This window comes from Echiichthys vipera (genome assembly GCF_963691815.1).
Source record: "Echiichthys vipera genome assembly, chromosome: 8".
In the NCBI taxonomy this organism is placed as follows: Eukaryota; Metazoa; Chordata; class Actinopteri; order Perciformes; family Trachinidae; genus Echiichthys; species Echiichthys vipera.
The window spans coordinates 25,831,978-25,857,819 of NC_139833.1; the positions used below are offsets into that span (position 1 = coordinate 25,831,978).

At 41.9% G+C, this 25,842-nt stretch overlaps 1 protein-coding gene across 1 annotated transcript; it reads left to right on the top strand.

Moving 5' to 3' along the window:
• Positions 1-684: 684 nt before the first annotated feature.
• Positions 685-23,968, top strand: LOC310951054 (uncharacterized protein). The gene is made up of 3 exons (XM_083919128.1): positions 685-1,047; positions 2,259-2,483; positions 22,923-23,968. Exons 1-3 carry the CDS (start codon positions 835-837, stop codon positions 23,070-23,072), a joined length of 588 nt encoding a protein of 195 aa, XP_083775254.1. The 5' UTR covers positions 685-834; the 3' UTR covers positions 23,073-23,968.
• The last annotated feature ends 1,874 nt before the right edge of the window (positions 23,969-25,842 follow it).

Here is a 25,842-nt window from a genome sequence, read left to right on the forward strand (position 1 = left end):
GAAGAAGATCGCACTGGACACAACAGACTCATAAAACATCCAAACACCTGGCAAAATACTCAAATCTCCTCTGTGATAGTTACACACACACACACACGCACGCACGCACGCACGCACGCACGCACACACACACACACACAGTATAGTAAATTGATTTGACAGGCTTGAGAAAAAGAGGCGAAAGGTGAAAACAATACCAGTGTTGCTGTCACGGCTGGTAACAGTGTTGAATGGACATAGACAGCAATGCAAGCCAACTACTGACATTGTCCCTAACCCTGTCAAAGCCAAGTGACTAAACCCCTTTTCCATCCCACAACCTACATTTTTAATTTTTTGCATTAGTAACCCTACACATGTAAAAATGACTTTAAATGCTTCCTGAATGTTTAGTTCCTATAAAATAAATGAAGGTTACCTCAAAATTATTTTGTATAATTGTCTTTGAGTAATAGGTTATTATTTAATATTTCACCTAGACTCATAATATATTGACTAGATGCTTACACTATATTGTTTTGCCATGCTAAATCCTGCCCAAGGGTTCACAGAAGGGTTATTTCATCATTTTACTTTGACTCTTTCAGGCTAATCAGAGAACTCGTGTCCGCCGGTGCTTTTATTTTGAAAGTCCTGACCGGGATCTCTTTGTTCACCCTGTGTGCTTTGACATTGACACTGACTCACAGTTTGGACAGTTGATTTTGCAGCAGCAGGGTTGGAAAAAAAAAGAAGAAACTGAGTTTCGGAAATCTTCCATTGAAGAAAATAGTTTAGTTCGACGGTAAAAAAGGACATTTGTTTACTCTGAAAGCCCGGAGGCCCAACTATTACATGATGGACCCCAGTAAGTCTGCGACCGCTCCTCCAGCGGTATGGACTGACGAGAAGTCGGCCATGGGCCACGCACCCCCTCCGCCTTACCAGGACCAGCCACACCCGCAGCCCGGCCCGGGATACCCGGGGTACCCACAGCCCGGCCCGGGGTACTCACAGCCCGGCCCGGGGTACCCACAGCCCGGCCCGGGGTACCCACCGCAGCAGCAGGTAACCAGGACCGACCCTAGACATGTGGGGGCCCTAAGCAGGTTAAGTTTGGGGCCCTTTCTCACAGACGTGAAGTATTCAAATAACCCGCTACCTTATGTAATTATAAGCCATATGCATTGTATTTGTCTCTATATCATAATGATGGAAGGCAGTTAGTTTACTGATAATGAAATACACTCAAAAGTAAAGTAACTTACTGCACTTGACATTTTTACTATGTTTTGGTCTGAATGTTTAAAAGGGCATCTGCTCTTGATTCAGCAGAAAGATACAAGATTCACAAAAGGCTCTTGTTAGATTTTATATTTATTGTCTACTGCACACATGAGCATAATAAACGGGCACAGCATATAAAAATAACTACCAACGAAAAGTGCAAAACAACTTCAATACAACACACATAACATCTGTGCACAGTAAGTGTAACTGTAGAGCTAGCCTCGCTCAGTATGATGATGTTATAGAATATGATGCATTGCTGTAGATTCAACTATTCAACATGATAGAAAGGATTTGGAATGAGCACAGCCTTAAACATGTATAACAGGGAAATGAAACATCCACGTTGATGCAGCAGGAAAAGAGTTTACTGTACTTTATCTGCATACTTTAATACTTTCACTACACTGACATTGTTATACTGATGGCATACTCTTACTTATATAAGGTGTTGGTAGGAGGAGTATTTTCACAGTGTGCTATTAGCACTTTTACTTCAGTTAAGAATGTGAATATTTCTGCCAACACTGCATGTTGGTTACTATCAGCAACATTATCTGTTTCTTGGCGACTAAGCGCTGAATGCAAATAATTAATCAATAATAATAAAATTAATAAATTATTAGGCCGACCTTCCCCCGTAAAATTCATTAAAACTCCGTAAATTGTTAACCGAGTTTGTGCTTTCATATGCTGTGTATGGAAGTTCTAAGTATTGAATTATCATGAAGTCTAAAAATCACACAAAAAAATCTGTTCAACCCACTGTGACATATCCAGTTGAGTTTGATTTCTCCCCTATCTGGTCACAAATCACATTCAAGTTCTGAAATCCTTTGTCAAACCTGAAGAGTGGGTATTTCAACATCTGGTTGAATCAAAGTTTCATTTCATGTGAGGCCTCCCAATTTGCTGTACTTCTCACTCTCCTAAACTTTCATTTTACCTGAAAATTAATTTGAATTGTGCTTCCTGTTTGGGGCCTGCAGGGCTATAGCGCCCCACCGCAGTATGGAGGTGCATATGGACAACAGCCGTACCCCGTGGGTCAGCAGTACCCAGGACAGCCGGCCACTGTCACTCTTCAGCCCACCGTTTTTGTGACCCAAGGGCCGCTGGCTAACCCTGTCAACGACTACTTGTGCTACTCCATCTTCAACATGATTTGCTGCTGCCTGCCGCTTGGAATTGCTGCCCTCATCTACTCCATCTCAGTGAGTTCGATTCACTTGTATTTGTATTCTTCATGGACTTGTGCATGGATACAAAGAGCAAACTGCTCCCCAGTCAAAAATCCAAGTAATCTAATTCTGGATATTTGCCAGTATAGAGTCCATGCTGGTGCTGAACAGTGCATATTTCAAAATACAGTCAACTAATAAAGAAGAATCCCACTTAAAGCAGAATTTATGTATGTTTTAACCTGGACCCTATTTCTCCATGTGTTTTTGTGTAAGTGACTAATGGCAACTACTTTTTTAAACTGGTCCAGAGTTGAGAGCGAGCGCTGCATTCTGGCTGCTGTGAACCGGGCTGCAGTGTAATCAGGGCACCAACAATATACGTTCACTAAAATGCTGGTTGTTGCAACTGACATTGTTATCACAAGTGTCTGACAGTATAATGGAAAGATGGAAGTCTAGTTCTGAAGTCTCATTCTGAAATCTCGCGGGATGTTGCCGGAAGACAACAAGAGTGCAACTTCAGAGAGGGGGAGTATTGTGAAGCGTAGCTTTCTGTTATCTGAATTCTTTTTAAAATATAATGGTTAATTTTTGCGCATTCCCAAATTCAGCCAACAATATTGGGAGCTCCAATTCACGCAGCTTTCATAGACTTTGGATGCAGACAGGCAGAAGTCATGGCTATCTGTCGATCTTAATAACTCCGACCATCAGGTCTGCAGTGTGACCAGGCCCCCACCACAGCGACTTCCTGGTTGATCCAATACAGAAGTGCCAAAAATTGCAGTTCTCCGAGTGTCCACTAGGAGTAGTTTGCACAGTAGAGCAGTTTCTCATTGACCTCATTGTTAAACAGGCGGTTTTCACAGCATAATTAAACCTGTTTAAGACCTGGTACAAACAAACATTCTAGGCTGTATGTTAAAGTCATATTTCCATGACGACACTTAGGGGGTGTATTTTTTGTGGCAGGCTAGTTTTTATTTTATTGGAGGTTAGAGTTTATGAATAATTAGGGGCGCGGCCTCTTGAATGACAGCTAGCTTCTGGCCCTCACTTCTCCTTGAAGGCTAGTTGTCAGGATTAGCATGCTAGCTCCATCATCTCGACCTCGACTGAGGTCACTCATGTGGTGGTGTTACTATAAGTGACAAGATGGTTTGCTCTTCGATAAACTGAACAAACAGATGGTTTAGGAACACAACGTGTTAGCTCTGTTATGCTAACTAAATAGCCGCACTGCACCATGACTTGAATACAGCCTGCTATCTATGGCACATAAACTAGATGCTAATCTGGAGCACCGGGAGGATTCTGGCAGTGATGGTCGGTGTTTTACAGTCTATGAGCATGGGACTGTGTTGAATATCAGTTTAAATCATAGATCATAAATGCTGGCTGCCTGCACTTGACTCGTGGAGCCGCTGTAATCTCCTCTAGAGTGCCGTGTCAGTTTCCTCTAAAAGACTTTCGTTCCATCCCTGTCCCGGAAAATAATCTCAACATCGACTCCCACTCCCGTTTATCTAGCAGCGTGTGTTGTAGGCCTAGCTCCCGGGCAGGGAGCTAATGTGGCTAATCCAGTATACATCAGCCAGACAGACGTATCTCCCTCCCCCAAACGTCACATCAATGCCCTTTTTTTGGAAAGAGGAAATAAGGAGGAGTCAAAGTCCAACAAGATGGTGACTTTTTATACACTCTATGGCCCTCATTTATCAATCTTGCGTGAAAACGGGCGCAGATCTGAGCGCAGAATTGGTCGTAGGAAAGGACCCACGTGTGATTTATGAAACATTCGTATCTGACCAATATCAGCGTACGAATGAGCGGGCCTTGATAAATGCGGCGGTTGAATTCGATCGTCTTTAACATGTTACGCCCCTAAATATTCCAGGTTCGGAGGCCTCGCCCACTGAGGTCAAACACGGAGAGACGAAACACTGGTACAAAAAGAAACTTTTCCGACACACAGACCAGCATCCTGACATCCGAGATGGAGCAAAATAAAGATGTGCTTCTTGTCAGTCTTAAGAGTGGAATAAAAGGGGCCCATAAAAACGCTGTATGGAAAAGAATAACGGAGGCAGTCAACCCGAAGCAGCGCTCTACTGTGACCCGTGTGCGTGTGTGCGCACTGCTGAACCTGCGCTCCTGCTATGTAGCGGGGTTTGCCAGCGGGGTTATTAGGGTATTCTGTTAGAGGATAACCTTTGTCACCTAGAAGAACCATACCAAGATGTTAATCATCTGATACCTTGTTTGATTTAATGCAATTTATCGAGGGTAGCCACCAACCGAGGAGTGGACTTTGGCTCTGCAGTGCGCCTTCCTCCAGCCGCGCGCCAACACATTCATTCACTCATTCATATTCAACCGCTTGTCCCTGTCGGGGTCGCAGGGGGCTGGAGCCGAGCTGTTTTGAAATATAGAAGAATCGTGTGTTCCCCCTGGTCACCTGGCCACCACGTTTAAAAGCGATAGCTTGGCATCACAAATCACCTGTACATTTATCGAGTGGTAGTTTTGGCGATTGATGAATGCGTAATCTTTCATGGATGCTGCCTTCAGACGCACATGAGTACAATCAATTGCTCCAACCACAATTTTTATTTTTTTTATTCGTTTTAAGAATCCGTTTTGTTCTGTTCTTAATATGTGACTGCTTATGCTTAATGACAGCTGAGGTTTGTTCATTATTTTCAGCCAGATTTTGCTGTGCTGCACCGCAAATACACAGGCTGAAATGTGCATACACGATCTCAGACCAGACGTGAGATTTGATCGTAGCTCCCGCTCACGTCCAAATTGATAAATGCTGACGTTTGCCAGGAAATGGTCGTACGCACGTTTTTCTGCCGTACGTTCGTTTGATAAATGAGGGCCTTTGAGTTTGACCGGGACACTACTGCCAGACAAAGAGGAGAAGTAGAAGACTCCTACCAAAGCACATTCTCCTTATGCTGTTCCTAGAGCGGAGACACTTGCATGGCAGGATAACGGCAACTGTAGTCAGACACTTATAACAATCTAAGCTTGTCAGTGGAGAAAAACAGTTACTTTTAGTGAACAGATATTGTTGGGGCGCAGGTGCCCTTTTCGATTTCATTGTAGCCCTGTTCATGGCGGCCAGTCTGCAGCGCTCAGGGACAGTACTGGACCAATTTTATTTTCAAGTTGTTGCCATTCGTCACTTACACATTTCTGTAATGTTTTATTTTTTAAATCACAATATAATGAAATTATCATAAGAAAAACCTAAAAAAATTAAGCACTGACCAAATTGACTGTATGGTAAAAAAAACCAACTCCTAATTAATTACTGCAGAGATGAAAGATGTCTCTGCAGTAATTAATGGATTAATGAGATTGTTTTAAAAAATGAAATCACCCATGACGGCTCTTTTCCCCGGTGTAGGATGAATAAAGCTTTATCTTACTCAGCTAAAGTATAACTTGGCAATGAGCTTTCCATCTTCTCTGCTAAAGTAAGTATTAAGCTGCAGACCAGATGATGTGGAAACATTGAAAATGATTGTAAATATTTATATGTTCAACACTTGGAAGTAACTAAGAGCAGACACTGCAGAAATGTATTTGTGTGTGGGTGGATGAGTGTGTCTGTTCATTTCCCCATGTTTGGAGAAGTGAAAGAGAGTTACTGGAAGGGGTGGAGTTCTGTGAGGAAGGGGGCAGAGAGATAACAGGGACAATGTAACAAAATGGACGTCATGATGTCATACACAGTGTGAGGTTTCCTTCGCTCCTAAGTAATTACAGTCGAGGAAACTGGTTATGTATTACAAAAAAATATATTGTGAAAGGAATGTTGTTTTAAAGGGGTCCTAATATGCTCATTATCAGGTTCCTACTTTTCTAAATGTTTAGAGGCTTTTATGTTAAAAATTCTTTATTTTTTATCACACTGCCCACGGCTGCTCCGCCTGTCTGGGAACAGGTTTCAGCACCCGTGTTAATCAACAGAGGGCGTGCAGCAGAGCTCCGTTAACGGCTCGTAATCTGGAGTGATCGTTTTGGTCTATTTTTTCCTTTGTCAGCTGTGTCTAATCAGAGAGTGACAGTGACAAGCTGGGAGATACACACACACACACACACACAGATGAGAAAACAGAAGAAGAGAAATGCACTCCTGGTGAAAACATCCAGGCAGCTGCTAGCCCATGAACACATCATGGCGCTTCACTGTGCGTCAGCCCGCAATGATAACCCGCGATGAGACGCTATGCTGTTGCGCCTGTCTTTAAAGGGGCCCTCACATGATCATCTTTTTGCACTGGGCTAATCGCGCAGATGGGCACAGGGACCCAATAAAAGGCTAAATCAACGTTAGTATTGTACAAGCATTACGTTTTCTTCCAAGGTCATGATACGACTTTAATGTAATGCTAAATAGTCCGGGAAACATTGACACACAACAATACGTTTTTCCTCCATCTTTCTAGCCGACTTGATGTCGCTCTCTGGTTTCCAAGGAAACGTAGACGTCACACTCGAAGCTTCTATCTCATTGGTTGCGCTTTGGAAATGTCAGCGGCAACTAGGTCAAAGTTAAGTTGGTTTGAACTTTGAGCGCAGCGGCAGAGAGGCAAGTCTGAGAAGTGCGCGTCGCTACATTGGGCACTGCCGCCTCCTCCATAGGAAATGAATGGAGCGGCCGGCGCAAAGCGTTTTTACCGGTTTCATGTGTCGGGGCCTTTAGGCTGTAATCCATAAGATTTAGGATATGTTGTTTCCAGCGGCCTTTCTGGCACTAAGATGTAACTGCTGTCACGTTCACGGTCACTGTGTGTTGATTTTTTTTTGCTATTATGTAAACTTTATTGACACACACTAACCTTTCTACTTCTGGTCCATCCCCTATATGTTACCCTCTTAAATCCATACACACACAAATGTTCCTATTACACTTCTGCCGTCACTACACGCCTGAATCAGAAGTTGGAAGTTCCCAATTTCCTAGTACAAGTGAACGCGGCATGACCGACTGTGACGATCTCCATCCGGTGGCGCATTTGACTATAGAGAGGGAATGTCACCACAGACACACAGATTGGAATATTCAGCAACAAAGTAGAAGTGCTTTCATTAGTGGGTCACATGATCAGTGCACATTGTTTTAACTTACTCTTTGATAGATACTGACTTAAAAGACAATTAAATAAATAATAATCTTACAGAACAGTTTTTAAGTCTCCCTCTCTCCTCCCGAAAAAACCCAGTTTGGTCTGATTGGTCTGCGTTTCCCAGTCTTGCACATCTCTGCTCTCATTGTGTTTGTATCATCCATTATTGCAGCTGGGGATTGATTGTAACAAAGCATTTTTTACTGTGAAAAAGCGCTTATAAGGGCATCTTAACCAAAAATGACACGATTGAACATGTTCCAGCAGATGTGATTCAAAACTGGAAAGAAATCCGCAACCAAGATTAAAGCTTTCCCTGAAGTTAGCATGTAGCTACATGTAGCAGTGTATGTAGTCTGTAGCAGCATCTACGCTAACCTCTCGCCTTGTCTTTTGTTTGTGTGAGGTCATTCAGAAAATGAATGAGTTTGTGGTATGGCATAAGCAAAGAACACACTCCTTTTAAGAGGAAACGTTGGTTGACTGTTTCCATGTGGTCGGTGTGGTCGGAGAGGTACAGCTCTTGTATGACTTCCTCAACTATTTGTTTGGTCTTGTTTAAACCTTTAAACCAATTAATAGCCAAATATAACATTTATTTGGCCCTAAAACATTTGGGCGCACTCACACTGTCCATCCGTACCGTGCCCTGTGCTTTAGGGTACTTGTCCCCCCCTCCCTCTCTCCCCGCGGGCCAGGCCTGTTTGTACTCACACTGCCTGGGCCTCGGCGAATGCTTCTTACCAGTCTATACGTCATCAAGCCGTAACATGTCACACGCATTGATTGACGTCATTGCGATGCGTCGCTTTGTTTACAAATCTTTCCATAGACCTCAGAGTTTTTGTGCGTCTTGTCGACTGTTTTTGAATATTTTCATCCGACCAAATCTGCAGTAAACACTCCACCTCCGCATCACGCCAATGTGAACCTTTTGCCGCCCTCGTATTATTATTTTTTTTTTTTTTTTCTATGTCCGAACAGGTGCACATAAAATTACGTCAGATCCGCCGTAGGCCTCGTGCTCGCACACGTGCGCACACTCGTGCTCGTACATGTGCAGGCGTGCTTTACAAAAGCCCACCTCTCCCAAACGGTCCGTTGCAGGCAAGCTGGCCGCAGCTAGGAGCAGTACGGTTGCACTCACACTGGTCAAACCATACGGTACGGAAGGACAGTGTGAGTGCAACCTAACTGAGTCTTACTTGCACATGGAAAATGGACTTTATAGAAGCCTTGCTATGTATTGTCTTTTAATATGTTGTATTTCTCATGTGGTCTGGCTTGTTTCCCCACAATGTGTAGGGAGGAGGATTTTTAAAATATTAACCAAAGCTCAAAAGGTATGCAAATATGGTGTGTGTGTGTGTGTGTGTGTGTGTGTGTGTGTGTGTGTGTGTGTGTGTGTGTGTGTGTGTGTGTGTGTGTGTGTGTGTGTGTGTGTGTGTGTGTGTGTGTGTGTGTGTGTGTGTGTGTGTGTGTGTGTGTGTGTGTGTGTGTGTGTGTGTGTGTGTGTGTGTGTGTGTGTGTGTGTGTGTGTGTGTGTGTGTGTGTGTGTGTGGCAGATCTTCTATAGCAGCAGTTGTTAGAATCTACTTTTAATCTATGTCCACATACTTTTTTTTAATTGTCCCCCCCTCCCTCTCCCCCCGCGGGCCAGGCCCGTTTGTACTCACACTACCTGGGCCTCGCGTGAAAGCTTCTTGCCTGTCTATACGACACACGCATTGATGACGTCATCGTGATGCGTCGCTTTGTTAACAAATCTTTCCATAGGGCTTTGGAGTTTTTGTGCGTTTTGTCGACTGTTTTTGAATATTTTCATCGACCAAATCTGCAGTAAACACTCCACCTCCGCATCACGCCAACGTGAACCTTTCACCGCCCTCGTTTTAATAGTCCGTGCATGGTCCGTCTTTGTTTCTGTCTTTTTTTTTCTATGTCCAAAAAGGCGCACATAAAATAATGTCAGAACCGCCGTAGGCCTCGTGCTCGTACACGTGCGCACGCTCGTGCTAGTACATGTGCAATTGTGCTTTACAAAAGCCCACCTCTCCCAAACAGTCCGTGTCCGGCAAGTGTACCGCTCAGGACGGTTGCACTCACACTGGTCGAAGGAACTAGACTTTACCCGTGAAATGTGCCTGGACATTGTACGGATGGACAGTGTGAGTGCGCCCTCAGTTACGGTTGAACAGATACAGTGGGAAGCCCAAAGCTACAGTACTGAGCTGTCGAAGCCATGATGCAATGAAATATGAACCAAACTCAGTTATCCCCTGCTTTTACACCACTGAGTTTGGCTCGGTAACAACATCAGCACATTGTTTTGAAACTAATCAGAATGAAGACACTTTTATATGAAAACCTTTTTGAAGAAAGTTGTAATGTCAAAACTAAATTAAATATTAAAGACCACGGTGCCCCCGAGAGTATGCGTATATAATTCTGCATATCAATGCAACTGTTCATATATATATATATAATGGAAAGCTGTAAAAAGCTGCACATCTGCACAGTACTCAGTGCACACTCCAACTGGTGTCAATTTTATAAAATGACTGCCTTTGTTTCCTCCATGAGGCACCTTTGCAGCTCCCAGTGCCAAGATCAGTAACTCTTGGAAAACATTAACTTCAGCACACAGAGAGTTATGTAAGATGAACGATCTGTATGTTTATTTTGAGCTTTTCGGTCAATCTTGTTGGTCATTTCTGTACTGCAAGTCTTTGTTTCTAATTGATCAACATAAGCAGACTTTAACGTGTCACCACTTTAAACTTTGTAAGGTTGGCAATGGTTCTCATGGTTCTCTGTGATAAGCCAAAATCAACTGAGCCTGATTGTTGCAGGCAAAAGTTGTTTACATTTTGAAGAATCTGTTAGTTGCTAGTTTGTGTTTGCATTGTTACTATGGATGTACAGCCAAAAGTCACTGGATAACATTGGAGTAAAAGTCAGAAGGTTATTTATGTGATGTCTAAACATATTTATGAGCATTTTTGCTGAATTGACAGAGGAGATACCACTATCACAGAAAGATTTGACTGATTTCACTTGTACTGTATGTATACTAGTTTTACCACAATACAGTATTATATTGTATTATGTTTTTTGCTGATATGATGAAGTCTGCCTGATATAATTTCAATTTGATATAATTCAGATATGTTATCCCGGAAGACTCCAGAGGCTGTTGCCTACCGACAGGCCAAAAGGGCTGCAACATCTCCTGTATTAGAGGCAAGGCAGTGGGCGTGGGAGAAGTTCAGAGAAGTCATGGAGAAACACTTTTGGGTGGCACGAAGGTGCTTCTGGAAAACCATTCGGCACCTCAGGAGGGGGAAACGGGGACCTATCAAAACTGTTTACAGTAATGAGAGGACGCTAGTGACCTCAACTGAAGAGGTAATCAGCGGTGGAAGGAGCACTTTAAGGAACTTCTTAATCCGACCAACACACTCTCTATTGTAAAGGCAGAGCTGGAGGCTGATGGGGAATCATCGTCAATGTCCCTGATTTAAGTCACTGAAGTAGTCAAACAACAGTGGCAAAACCCCAGGGATTGATGAGATTCGTCCAGAAATGCTTAAAGCTCTGGGTTTGGAGGGGCTGTCTTGGTTGACACGTCTCTTCAACATTGCGTGGAAGTCTGGGACAGTGCCAAAGGAGTGGTAGACCGGGGTGGTGGTTCCCCTGTTCAAAAAGGCTGACCAGAGAGTGTGTGCCAATTACAGGGGTATCACACTACTCAGCCTCCCTGGTAAAGTCTACTCCAAGGTGCTGGAAAGGAGGGTTTGTCCTATAGTCGAACCTCAGATTGAAGAGGAACAATGTGGATTCCGTCCTGGACGTGGAACAACGGACCAGCTCTTCATTCTCGCAAGGATCCTGGAGGGGGCCTGGGAGTATGCCCATCCAGTCTACATGTGTTTTGTGGATCTGGAGAAGGCATATGACCGGGTCCCTCGGGAGATACTATGGGAGGTGCTGCGGGAGTATGGGGTGAGGGGGTCACTTCTGTGGGCCCAAAGCGAGAGCTGTGTCCGGATCCTCGGCAGTTAGTCGGATTTGTTCCTGGTGGGGGTTGGCCTCTGCCAGGGGTGCGCTTTGTCACCAATCCTGTTTGTGATTTTCATGGACAGGATTTCGAGGTGTAGTTGTGGTGGGGAGAGGCTGCAGTTCGGTGGGCTGGGGATCTCATCTCTGCCTTTTGCAGAGGACGTGGTCCTTATGGCATCGTCAGTCAGTGGCCTTCAGCACTCACTGGATTGGTTTGCAGCGGGGTGTGAAATGGCTGGGATGAGGATCAGCACCTCTAAATCTAAGGGCGTGATCACACTATCCTTTTGGCCGCGGCCAAAACCGTTTTTTCAGCTAAAGTCTAGTACCTTTAAGTAGTGTGAGCGCACCCGCTCCGCGCTCAACTGGGGCCAGCTGGCCCTCCACGGCCCGCTTGAAATAGGTGGGCTTTAGCGGAGCCGTTTGCACATGTACGAGCACGAGCGTGCGCACGTGTACGAGCACGAGCACGAGCCCTACGGACCATGCGCGGACATTTAACAACAACAACAATGGCGGTGAAAGGTTCACGTTGGTGTGGTGCGGAGGTGGAGTGTTTACTGCAGATTTGGTCGGATGAAAATATTCAAAAACAGTCGACAAGACGCACAAAAACTCCGACGTCTGTGGAAAGATTTGTAAACAAAGCCACACACACGCGATCAATGAAGGCGTATGGACAGCAAGAAGTATTGGCCGAGGCTCTGGTAGTGTGAGTACAAACGGGGCTGGGGCGCGGGGGGGAGAGGGAGGGGGGACAAGTACCCTAAAGTCCGGGTCGTGGTCCGGGAGGACAATGTGATCACGCCCTAAGGCCATGGCTCTCAGCAGGAAACCGGTGGATTGCTTACTCCAGGTAGAGAGTGGGTCCTTACCCCAAGTGAAGGAATCCAAGTACCTCGGGATCTTTGTTGACGAGTGTCCCAGGGAGCATCTAGTAAGGATGCTCCCTGGGCACCTTGGGAGGTGAGTCAGTGAGTGAGTGAACTGCATTTCAATGTTTAGACTACAGCAGCTGTGTGGTAGCCTTAATGATGTTTGGAGAAGGTGTTTTGTTTCAGTATGTAGACACACAGGTGCACAAGACATAGACACGTATGATAATAATCAACCGTTCCCACCGGTATTTTCCGTGGGAAAAAAGGAGTATATTTTGACTTTTATTTCTGTGAAATACAAGGATGTCAATTAACTGTATTCAACCCTACTGTAATACAGGTACACTGTAATCAGCAGTCAGATCCTCAGTCAGCCTTGTGAGTGACTTCACTTTTACTGCAGTGTTTCCTGGACATCAGACTTGAACTGCTGTTGACTTCTGTCTCTTTTGCGTTTTCAGTCTGTTCTGTATGTGTGTGTTTGTCTCTTTCGGCCCCTCCTTCTGTCTCAGTAATGCATCTGGCATCCATTAACATTCTCCAATCTGAATGAGCCCACTCCCACTCAACCAAATGTAGGCCAAGCCAGGAAGTCTTATGGAACACTGCAAGAGCACAAATACCAACCTGTTAACCTTGAATGTTAGCTCTTTGTGATTATGATGAATCTGACTGGAAGGAACGAAGAAACATATTTCCCCAGTTTGTTATATTTCCTTAACTGTTTTACCCGTCTGTTATTGCTCAGGGAAATGGTGTTCTACTCACCAACATTGACTTTTCTGAATCTGTACATAGCGTTTTAAAAAGCATGAATAGGGGTCATCGCGTGGTCATAAGGATCTTATCAGTCTGGCAGTGCGGGTATGGATTTCCCTTGAAAAATGAATAGAGAAAAAATTGCAAAGGGAAGGGAGAGGAAACAGTGCCTGTTATTGGGTAGCTCGTTGTCTTTCCACTATTCTCTTATATGGCTACATAATACGGGTGCTGGGTGAACTGGGGGGAGATAGAGCCTAGAGAAGAAAGATACAGGAAAAATAGTAAAGAAGAAACACTGAAGGGCTTTCAGATTGGGAGCAGAGAAGACAAAGAGAGACACACATGTTTTGATTTGGGTGTGTATCAAACTTAACCAAAGTTTATATCTGGAACTGGCTGAACAGAAAAGTAGACGGAAACAAAATAGGAAATAACAGATCAAGAGAGGGAAAGGGGTGGGGAGATATAGAGCTGGCTGCTTGCATCTGTCTCACTGAGGCTGGATCCACACTACTACTGTTTTAAAACGAAAATGATCTCCGTCCATGTTAACACGCCTGAAAATGCATAGTGTACACTGTGTGTCCCTATGCCAATATAAACAGGAAGCACATTGTTTGGGGTTACTCAGGGTTTGAAAATCATGGACGTATAAGTGGAAAATACAGAAAATACTTCGGAGGAAGAACAGCAATGGTGAAAAGTAAGACCAGAGATGTATTTACTCAGACCGATGACAAGGTGGCACTGTTACTGAAATAACACGAGTTAAGGCGGTAATAGCGGGGGAAAACACAGATATGGAGTCTGGGAGCATTATCCTTCACCAGAGGAAGCCATGGCAAAGGTTAAGGAGCACTCACACAAGAAGGATGAAATCACAAAAGGTGATTAGCCTACCTAACTGAAAAGACTGACAGACGTGGGTGCCTGCGCTATCGTTTCTAAATGTCTCCTTTTTTGCGCATTCATTTCCAAATGTCTCGGATTTAGGGACTCTTTAGTATTGGGGGCATGAGGCGTAAACGTAGCAAAAGATATTGTGCATTTTGAAGGAAAATCGTAGTAGTTTTGATGTAGCCTCAACATTATCTCTCAACCTCAAAGGACAGGACAAAGTGACTTCTCAAAACTGTTTGGAAAGTGATTTAATGTCAAGCTCGTTTAAAGTTTTGCTGTTGAGAAAAACAATACTTGGACAATACAAAAAGAAATGCACCAATGTGGTCCAGTTCTCTCTGTGGAGGACTTTGATAATGTGGAGAAAATGATGAGACTTGAGGGCTGAAACTCAGCACAGCAGCTGCTGGAGTGTCCGGACAAGAAATACTTTTGTCAGGATCTGACATCAGACTCTGTGTCTCGTGCCAAGCCACTCCTCACTTCTGTGACAGCATCATCAAACAGTCCTTTGTTTCCCTAAAGATGATCTTGTCCTCACAGCTTGCTGTAGCTCTTATTGTGGATGAAGATCCAGACAGTAATTTACACTATGAAGCCATGAGCTTTACTTGACATGTGTTTCTGCAGAACCCCACTGATGCATATGGTGTAATCCTCAAGTTTAGTAAAATCAAGAAGGCAGATGATGAAAATGCTGAAAAAGCATAATTGTGTTACTGTAGTTGTATTTCAGGGGTTTGTTTCACCACATTTGCGACATAATATTATTTCCTCTTGCCCCTTATTACGACAATCAACGTCCCATTACATGAGAGCGTGGCTATCGTGACTATTACAAATATTCTAAATAATATAATGCGCAGGAATGGTTTACTTTTCATTCTGTCGTCAGTTTAAGGGATTCATGTCCCACTGTCGACACACACCTGTTGCCTGCCAGTCAAGATGGCTGTGAGGTCATTGAGTCTTCAGCAGCATGGTGTGCTACGTGATGTAAACTGAAATAACATGCACCACAACAACACAGCAGGCTCAAGTTAAAATGTTAGCTAAAGAAGTTTCCTAACCTTGATAGACTTTGAAGAAAGCAAAGTTTAGATTTAAGACAGTAGTCACCAATTTTTAATTTCTAATATCTATGTGAAATATACTGTACATGTATGAATTCTGTGTTACAGTTGTTAAAGACGACTTTTCTAAAGAGACATGTCTTCTTTAGAGGAACACAGTTTAAGTTAAGTTTAAAAAAAATGTTTATTCAGTTATGCACAATGATTAAACACAGTTCCTTTCAGAAAATCAAAGAACTATTAACAACTCAGCGAGCAAACATAAACATGTGTCTGGGGTAACAGCAGCTTTCATTGAACAGAGCTCCAGCTGCAGTCATTTGACATAAATGGACCGTCATTTTAACTGCAGTGTGATCAATTGCGGGTAGTCTGTGCTAGGTAAGGCTGGCTAATGTTAGCTTCCAGCAAAGGCTAACATTGACATCTTACATTCAGTGTTAATAAGACTAGAAACGTGTTAGATATTTAACCTTTCAAACAAAATCATCCATTGTATTCAAGACGAGCAGCACAAATGTGTTATAGTCCACCACTGTTGTTGTTGTGCTTGAAGTGAGCGTTAGCATTTCTGGGGAAACCTAATGACGTGGTTCTCTGGGCTCTCTAGCCTATGGAAAAACCAAACAGGTCCTGAGAAGGTCCCCACGTTTACCAACAGTGAACCAGCACCAGCACCAGTCCAGCACTAGAACCAGGTCTGGGTCGGTCAATAAGGGGTACCAGTGGGAGTGGAGGTTAGGGGTGGGGGATGTTTGGTTGAAGTGTGGTGAAATGTTTTAGCAGACAGAAAGGAAAGAAACACACAACTCGCAGAAATGTTATCATGTTGAATTAAAAAGCTTTACTGTCCTGCCATCGTGACTTTCTTTTTGTCTCTGTTCCGGCCTCTCTGTCATCAGCTCTTTTCAGTTCTGCCCTCTGTGATTTTCTCACAAGTATCAGCCCTGTGCTCTCACATCCCCATCCTTTCTCACTATACCTTAGACTGCTCTCATTCACAGCAAACCACAGACACACGTGACAACCACACAGGCCCTCTCACACAGACAACTCTCCAATACGGGCTGCATTTTAAAGAACCACTGTATTTTTAGCCAAGTAAAGTGCTTTGATTTTATTTGTATAAAACAACCTATGATATAAATTATTTGTATTATTATTATATTATACCATATATATCAGTATATTCCATAATGTATTTTTATTCTTAGAGGATTCTGTTGTTTTTTGCTTGGAAGAAAAGCACAATTTACAAACAAGTTAATAGCAATTCATTTTTTATTATTGATTTACAACTGAACTTTCCATATAGGTGGACTTGTATGCTTGTCTGTAGACAAATGTTTACATTTTTTCCGTGCTCAGCTGACTTGTTGTACACTAACTTGCTCCAGGTAATGATTGAAATGAATCAATTGGAATTTAACCTATCAAACACTGTCATTAGTTCCCAAGAGCATTCTTCAGATTAAGAAATCTCATGTAAATGATGAGAAAATGATGGAGCATTAATATAAAGCATAGTCTCTTTCTTTATCCATCTGACTTTTGAAATTTTGAAACTAATGCCTTGATAATTCTGTAATACGCCATGCTTTCACCTACCATTTAGTATGAGGATAATAAAATCATGTAGAGTATGGCCCAGAATGAAGTGCTGTATTTGGTTACTAACATCTTTTTATCTTTGAGCTACAAGCAGAGCTCTACACAGTGTTTCTGACTGATATCAGATATCAGCTACACTGGTGTAGAGAACAAATTAAACACACACACACACACACACACACACACACACACACACTGGGTTGTGATGATGGCTGTTACAGGAGAAGTCACTCAGTGGAACCGCACAGCTGGGTTTGTCAGCGGTTGTGTATTCACTTTCACTTCCTGTAATCTTCTAGCGAATGAAGAAGGTGTGCAGCGGTTACAGGATTCCCAGCACTTGTGAATCTTTTTACCTGGTTTTGTCACCTATGTTTTAATACGTTGTAGTTTGAATAAGTCCTTCCCTAGCAGTATGAATGGAGGAATGTGAAGCTAATGGAGTTTGGAGCATAGAGATAGTGAGAGTTTATCAGGGTACACTGGGGGATTTCCACAACCTCACTGTATAATGTACCAAAATTCCAAACATGTAACACACGCATACCGCTGTTTGGCAGAGAAAAGTTACTACCCACACGGACACAGACAAACTGTAGGCAGCTGTTCTTTATTAGTCATCCCACATTTCATCTGTAATGTACACATAACACAACAATAACAAAACCAATTTTTAATTCAAATATTTAGGCTATCTATATGTAAACCAAAATGATGTACATGTTCATTTACATATATGGACGGATGTTAAAACCAGGTTGAAGCAGCCTCTATAAGTACTTGCACTGTTGAGAAGAGCTTTAACGAGACTGTGCATACCAGCAGCTGACCCCTGAGCTCTCTGTGCAGTGAGGGAAGGGTCGGAGACATGCTGATGAACTTCTCTCTGGGTCTATAGAAATAAGGATGTGGTTTCCTAAAACACATTGCAACAGATGTCATGATCCCATGGAATAGTCTGCCAATAATAAAATCAACCGTTGACTGTGTTTCAGTTTGACATTTGAAGTAGTGCTGAGAGCGATAGAAGGGGAGAAGTGGCAATAAAAACAGGGCTATAAGGAGCCTTTTTCACAGTAGCAGTTATGGCACTGCTCCCCACTAACACCTTTATGGAGGTAGAATTGTCTCAAAAAGATATCGAAATGATTTGTATAAATATGCATACATACATATTTATAAATAAACAAAAAAATACAAATACATACAAATAAGTTAACTAATTTGTTTGAAAAAAACGTGTTTTATCTCAAACATATTAATACATATCAAAATTATATATATTAATATGCATACATTTATAAATAAACAAAATACAAATATACAAATATAAAACATGAAATACAAATAAATAAACTCATTTGTGTAAATAAACGTGTATTTGTAAAAAAAAAAAAATGTTCATTTTAAAACCTAATATGCTTGAATTTGTTTGGATTCTGCCTTTGTGGATCGCTTTTATGCTTTTCTCTCGATGACATCATTTTGAGACATTCTTGCCGCAGATCGAGATTCACAAATAAATGCCCCTGGATTTGAACGCGAACGCACCCTCCCTGTTCAACCAGCAGGGGGCGGTGCTGTAAAGCTCGCTCCGTGCACGACAATAGAAATAGAAATTCCGGGTTATCTGTGGTGAGCTGAACCACTTCCGGTCATGACGCTAGCTTACCTGCTACTGACAGAGCGTCCAACGCAACGTAGTGTAAAAACCAAAACATGAGTCTCGCTGTTATTAAAGCCGGTAAGCATGAAGGTGAAGGCTGTGTGGTCAGTAAAGGTTCAGCAGGATAACTTTTCCCCGACTGCCGGTACTCGGGTCTGCAGTGTTAATTTTCTACCAGGGGATTTTGTGGACGTAATGACTGGACCGAGATGGGGGACACAGCTTAAATCTTCTCTCCTCCATTAGCATGTCCCGTCTCGACCCTCGTCCGACCCCCGACTTTGCTTATTACCTCTGCCTCCTTGGTGTGTCTTTCTCCAGAGTTCGGGTGGAATATCAGCTGTTCTCCGGAGTAAACAAAGGCAGCTTGTCCCGGTGGTGATAAAAACAGCACGAAAAAAAAGCAAACTAGCGAAAGTAATCTCATTGTAGAGAGCAGAACTTCACAGAAGTTAGGGTGAAGAAACAGAACAAACAAAAGAGAATAAAAGTCAAGAAAGGTTAAAAAAGCAAACTCAAAATCTGGAGTAGTAACAGGCAGCATGCAAGCTTCGGGCACGTCCAGAACATGTGTGCGTGGTCTGCTGGGGACTGCTTACAGCTGTTACAAGCATCACTGTGACTAAGGTATATCTTAGCCAGTTGAGCGTTGATGGAATGGGCTCTATGGAGCACCTTCAGCTGTAACAGGTCGTGCCTGGCACAAATCGAGGATGAGTGGACCAGTTTCAGAATATCCCTCCGCTGGACCTCAGTAATGTCTACCCCCAAATATATTTACAAATACATGTTTACTTATACATATGAGTTTTTATTTGTATGTCACGTTTTATATTTGTATTTTGTGTATTCATAAATGTATCCATATTCATATTTATAATTTAGATTTGTATTAATATTTTTTTGAGACCAAATACGTTTATTTATACCAATTTATTTATTTGTATGTCACATTTTTATATTTGTATTTGTTTATTTATAAATGTATGCATATTTATACATTTCGATATGTATTCATCTTTTTGAGACAATTCTACCTCCGTACATCTTATGCCTGGCAAACTAATTAAATGAGTTTTACTGCCAACTTGAAAGACATGACACAGTCATCCCTGTGACCCCAGCTCCCAAACTCTGTGCCCCAATGTTATGTCTGTACCTTTTATGCAGAATAGCAGCGCAACATTCCTGCCTTGAACATGAAAGGTGCTTCTGTCTTTCCTTCCACTTTGAAAGTGTGTTCACTGACATCGGTGAAAGAATAAACCAATAATCACTACAATAAACCTTGTAGTTGCTGAGTCGGCTGAGATGGACGGCAGAGCTGTTCTGCTCACGCTGATGTTTGTTAAAGTGTTCCTATTTCTGATAAGTTTCGTTTTAATCAGTTATTTGATTGACAGCTGTGATTGACTCATGATTGGTCATACATGGACAGGACTTTGTTGACATGACTCCTGAGCCTCGCTGTGCAGCCTCTGTTGGCAAAATTATAACATGGCAAAGTTAGTGTCTGGGATATTTTGGCTTTGCTTTTGAACAGTGGGAGGAAGTGGAGACGCGTCGTCCATCATTATACTCCTATAAATAAATATACCCCTAGAGATGACCATCCCGTTATTGCGGGGGTCCTATATTTCAGCCTGCATGCACGTTTTTTAAGCATTACATTGGGCTGCTAGCGAAATGCAAAAGAAAACTGCAAAAGAAGGATATCTGAATCCCAAAATGAAAGACCGAACCCCGAAGAACGAATATCTAAATTGTTGAATATTCGGGTCCAGCCCTACTGCGAACAGCTCCACACAGCATATTTCCCTGATTCAGGCTTTGGGAGTCGTTCTTGTTTGCACAAATTGTTTGAACTGTCTAACCTTGTTGTGACAGCAAAACTTTTTGTTTATGTATTGTTAGCAACTAGAAGTAGAGGATGAGGGTGGTCATGTGGTGATGACAGCTTCATGATCCGGTTGATCTTAGGAGAATGTTAACCAATCGCTGTTAGCCATGATCCAGCCTTCAAAGACGCCCTTGTTCCTAATGATCATGAGCATTTCACTTTTCTGAAATAAACAAGGTATTCATTGACAAAAACAGCAACATAGTGCAATGTGTCTAGTTATAATAGAGCACACTGCTACTTTAATTCAATCAAGAAAGAAAAGGGAATTGGATTTGAGGAGAAAGGATGAATTTGGGGGATATGGATTAAACTACTATGAAGCTATAGACGCAGCCAGTTCGCTTAGCTTAGCATAAACACTGGAAGCAGGGGTAAACAGCTAGCCTGGCTCCATCCAAAGGTAACAAAATCTCTAATTGATATATTATCTCATTTCTGTATTACATTTTAAAACCCTGATTTTTTTGTGGCACAGTAGCTTGTTACCTTGTATAAGCCCAAGCTGAATTATCCCCCTGCTTCAATTATTTAAAGTAAACTAACAATCTTGATGCTGTAGCTTCATATTTAACATACAGATGTGAGAGTGGGACTGATCTTCTCATCAACAGTAACTCTCAGCAAGAAGGTAAACAAGCGTATTTCCCCGAAATGCCGACCTATTTCTTTTAAACATTTGAGACGATGCAAAAGTTTTTTGAAGTTTTCAGGAAGTGAAGCTCTATTATGCAACGCTTAAAAGTAGACACACAAAAGATAACACATCTCCCTGTCTACACTTCTTTAAAACAAAATTGTAAAGAAATAGTTGGATTGAGACATCATCTGTATTTAAATCGAGCATGGCCGTGTGGACAGAGCCACGGTTTTTGCAACAGGACGAACAGCGGGGGTTGAAAGCGAGCCAGACAGCTAGTGGTAAACATGCCCAGCTTTACTGGAGCAGACGGGGCCTTCTCATGACACCTACAAAACAGACAGACACACACACACACACACACACACACACACACACACACACACACACACACACACACACACACACACACACACACACACACACACACACACACACACACACACACACACACACACACACACACACATTCAGTCAGATGTATGCACCATACAGTGAGGCAGTGGGAGTTTGATTTGATTAAGACTCTGGGCTGCTCACAAGGCTCCCTTATACTCAGACCATTCCTTTAAAATGGACCACCGGCCTCTTCCTTCATGTTCAGATCTAACAGCACATCTTTTGATAAAATTCAACACCAGTGAAACCAACTTTATCATTTCCTTTTTAAGAAAGCAATCTCCTTATGTCCTTGTGTGGAGTTTTGTTTTAAAATTGAGGCAGGCTTTAACACATCGTGTCAGTTTATCTGAAAACGCCTGTATTTTCCTTCCTTCATTCACACACTAAATGGTGTTTGAATAGTGGAAATAAATGAGAGATTAAAACTGGGTTCCCCTGCTCAGTTTGTATTGTATGAAAATGGAAGGCGCTTTATATTGACTGCTCTTTATAAACTGTACCAAATCTTCTATGCATACCTTGCTTTGTAATACTGTCAGATTACAGTTTACGCAGAGGCACATGGGACAAGTAATAATTACCCTTTGTTACTCTTCAGCAGAACTGTGTGTATCACAGTCACAGGGTGGTTGGGAGTGTGGTTGTGTGGATGCTACAGACATGACTGTTTTTGACAAGCTCTGTGTCAAAGTAAAAAAACAGACATTATGAATTGTTATTGTATCCATATTTCATATACACTTTTTGTTTAGTGTCAGGGCAATGTAACATTCATCTATATCTACTCAAAGTGGCTGTTACATAGTTGACAAACATAATGGAGCATCTAGAGGCCGATATTTTTCACAGGAGTTGGTGGAGACCAAACACAGAGCTGAAAGAGAAAAACGACTCCAAATCAATGCTAATGTTTCTCCTTAACTGTTTGCTAACAAGTTCATCATATTACCTCATACCGTATAACCAACTTGGGTTATGGTATGGCAACAGTGTTATTGCAAACTTAACGTGACTTTTTAAGTAGTAAGTAAGTTTAATGTTGAATTGATCAGGAAAACACCTTTAGCCATTTCAATACACTCAGAGGTTTTATTTTTTACACTTAGTGTTTTTATTATTACCATATTATTTGATGCTGTGAAAAAACATTGAGATTGATAGCTGTGATTGGCTGACGATCGATCCATAGTGCGACTCCACCGCCTGATCACTGCTGTGCAGCCTGTGGATCCAAATTAGCAAAATGGAAGCGCCCGTGTCTGGGATATGTTGGCTTAGTTTTTGTACATTGGGAGGAAGTGGAGAGGCGTTGCCCCTCTGTTTATGCAGTAGCTAATGCTGGCTAATGTTAGCGAACATCCCTTCTCATTACTTTGATTACATTTTTTGAACTCACTCATATCTAATTTTTAATATATCTTCCACCTCCAGGCCCGTGAAGCAAACCACAGTGGGGACCAGATGTCGGCGGAGCGAAGCAGCAGGATGGCCAGGACACTGAACCACGTGGGCCTGGGAATCGGCCTCGGGTCCTTGGTCCTACTCATTGTCTACGTAGTTGTTGTGGGGGTTGTTGCTTAGTAAATTTGTTTCAACATTTCTCCCATATTTCTATTCGCCACTGCCATTCTACATGAGGTAATCAGACCATATGAGAAACATTACTGGTCATCAGGAAGAGTTTTTGCTGAAAAGATATAACTTTCTATGAAAATATAGTATCATATGTTATTTTCTATGTTTCTGCTTTAAGTCTCCTGAATGCTAAAAGAGCTTTGAGTAGTTATTGATATACTAATCAACCATAGGTAGCCATGTAATCCATTCAATTCCAACACTGTAGAGAGTCACCGCTTCGTTTCACAGATTCATATTTCTGCAACACTGTTTGTGATGTGCTTTCTATGTTGTCTCACGTCAAAAAAATCAACTTCTTTTTTTTCTCTTTTTTTAGTATGAAATATTGCTGCCCTTTCAAAAGAATTGTTGGCTCTAAATATGCACTAACGCAGCCATACCCCCTTAAAGGTATGCCATCTTAGAATAACATTTAGAAAAAATACTAACCAAGGATACTTCAAAAATACTCACAGAAGGAGAGATTGGGTTTTGTTAAGCTCACGCCGAACAAGTTAAAAAAAAAGAAAAGATGAGCCCGTTTGTGTGTCTGATCACTACAAAATGATCTGCTTCTCGTTTCTTAGTCATTTCTGAATTGCACCAAAGGCCCCCTCTTCATTCCAGCAGACATGAATGAACAGCTTCACACAAAACCAACAGAAACAATAGCAAAGTGTGTTATGTATGGCCTGGGTAGAAGAAGAAGAAGAAGAAGAATCACTTTATTAGTCCCGCAAGGGGAAATTAAATTTTTGGGTATTGACTGTCATGTAATGTCTGCATGTTCGTTTCTTTATCAAAGTCGAAAAAAGATGTAACTTGTAACCAATTTTCTTTATAAATAAAGTTTAAGTATATTGAAAAAACCCGTATGCTGTCTGGCCTATTATATAATGATATATATTATTAAGTCTCGGTTTCTGCAAAGCTGTGAGGGGCACTATGGAACTTAATCCGCACCTGTCAAATATGCAGTGCACCAGACAACAAATGTGGACTCTTAAGCTAATATTTCCTCCAGGAGTCTCTAAAATGAGTGCCTCAGGTTGTAATCACGTGTAACAGTGCTTCTGTATACAATTTAAAGAATTCATTGGTAAACAATAAAACAAAACAGCACATCTTTCAAAGGTATAAAGGTGTTTCTAAAGATAGGTGAGGGAAAAGTGGCTCCTTGTCAGTTTCAGGTAGAGGTTCCAGTTTTAAGAGAAGTCCTCAAAAATGTGATATTATAATAATAATTATGCTATATCATTGTAGGCCACGTGTTCTGTACGTGTTTTCCATCATACTTTTAATACTTTGGACTGTTAAAAAAGGTGTTACATTGCATTCTATGTGTTATTAGAAGGCCTTTAACTTAGTGAACGCTGCAGCACCCAGTAATGTCCTCAAAATTGAATAACGGCTGAAAATGTTACAAAATTTGCACATCGAAAATGTAATAAATCCCATTAATGTAGTAGCTTGACCTATAAAGTAATAAAATGTCCTGACTGATATTGTAATTTTACTGATGATGTATGACCCATAGGTCGGTCATTGTTTTTCCCAACCGATGATGTAGTCATTTTTGACATACATTGTAATAATGTAAAAATTCAGCTTTTTGTTATTTGAAATGTAAATTATGCAAACTTACAAAATGTTAAATCCTCTAAGTGTCATGTTTGGAAATGTAAATGTTCGGCACATGGCATGTTATAAGGTATTACATTATATTATTACAATATCAGACATTTGAAATACGTTATTGGGTTGTATTTTTGTTGTATTCTTCATCAGGTTAATTGCTAGTTTTTATACATTTACAGGAAATGATTATCACATTATTGGGTGCTACAGTCCCTGCAGAAACCCCGATATGGAAGGAGATTAATTATTATTTTGCTCAGGCCAGGATGCAAGTATCCTTTGTTGTTTAAAGTGCATACATTTGAAGTGTTGCAGTGAATTTAGTCTCAGTACAGAGTTGTTTTCCTGCGATGTGTCAGAGAAAGAACTGACAAGACTGCTGCTAGCACCACGGCTTTGAAGAAGAGAACCAGTCTGTAACAGTCAAACATTTGGGAGGCATTATGAGATACTCAAAGTGCTCCAGAGCTGTGAGCATAAACGTTCTGCATCTGTCTCCTGCTCGCTCTCACATCCTCCTTTTACCGTCATTGTTTCTTTGAGCATGTCCTTAAAGAATTTGGGAGAAAAATACTATATTCTCCTGTGCACTACTGTCCTCATCAGCTACAGGGTTTCCTCTTCCTTCTCTACGTACACGTCACTGTCGCCACATCATCCGTCACCATGGTTACCACTGTTAAGCAGACAACACTGAGCTGCACACTGACGCCATGTTTATTACTGTAACACACTGGCTCAATCCTGTTAGCTGTCTGTTTGCGTTTCTTCCTGTTGATTTAGGCTCAGTATACTTTCAGCATCTTGTGTCTGGTGTTGTTTGTGCTTGGAGGTTTCGCAGTTACTCTAACCACGATGAGACCTTTTTCTGTGGCCAGACATGAGCGTCTGGTCGGTTGATTGCTCAAACTTGGTTTCATTTTCTCCTTAAAACGTCTGCTCCGGATTGATTTGTTGCAACTGGAGTGTCTCTATTTTTAAGTGTATTAACTTGTGACAACATGTGTATGTCTTTTAAGCCTTCAAGCATGTATTCAGGGGGGATCATGTGGATTTCCTTTTTATTTCATGTGGTTTAATGGGTGAATTTATTATA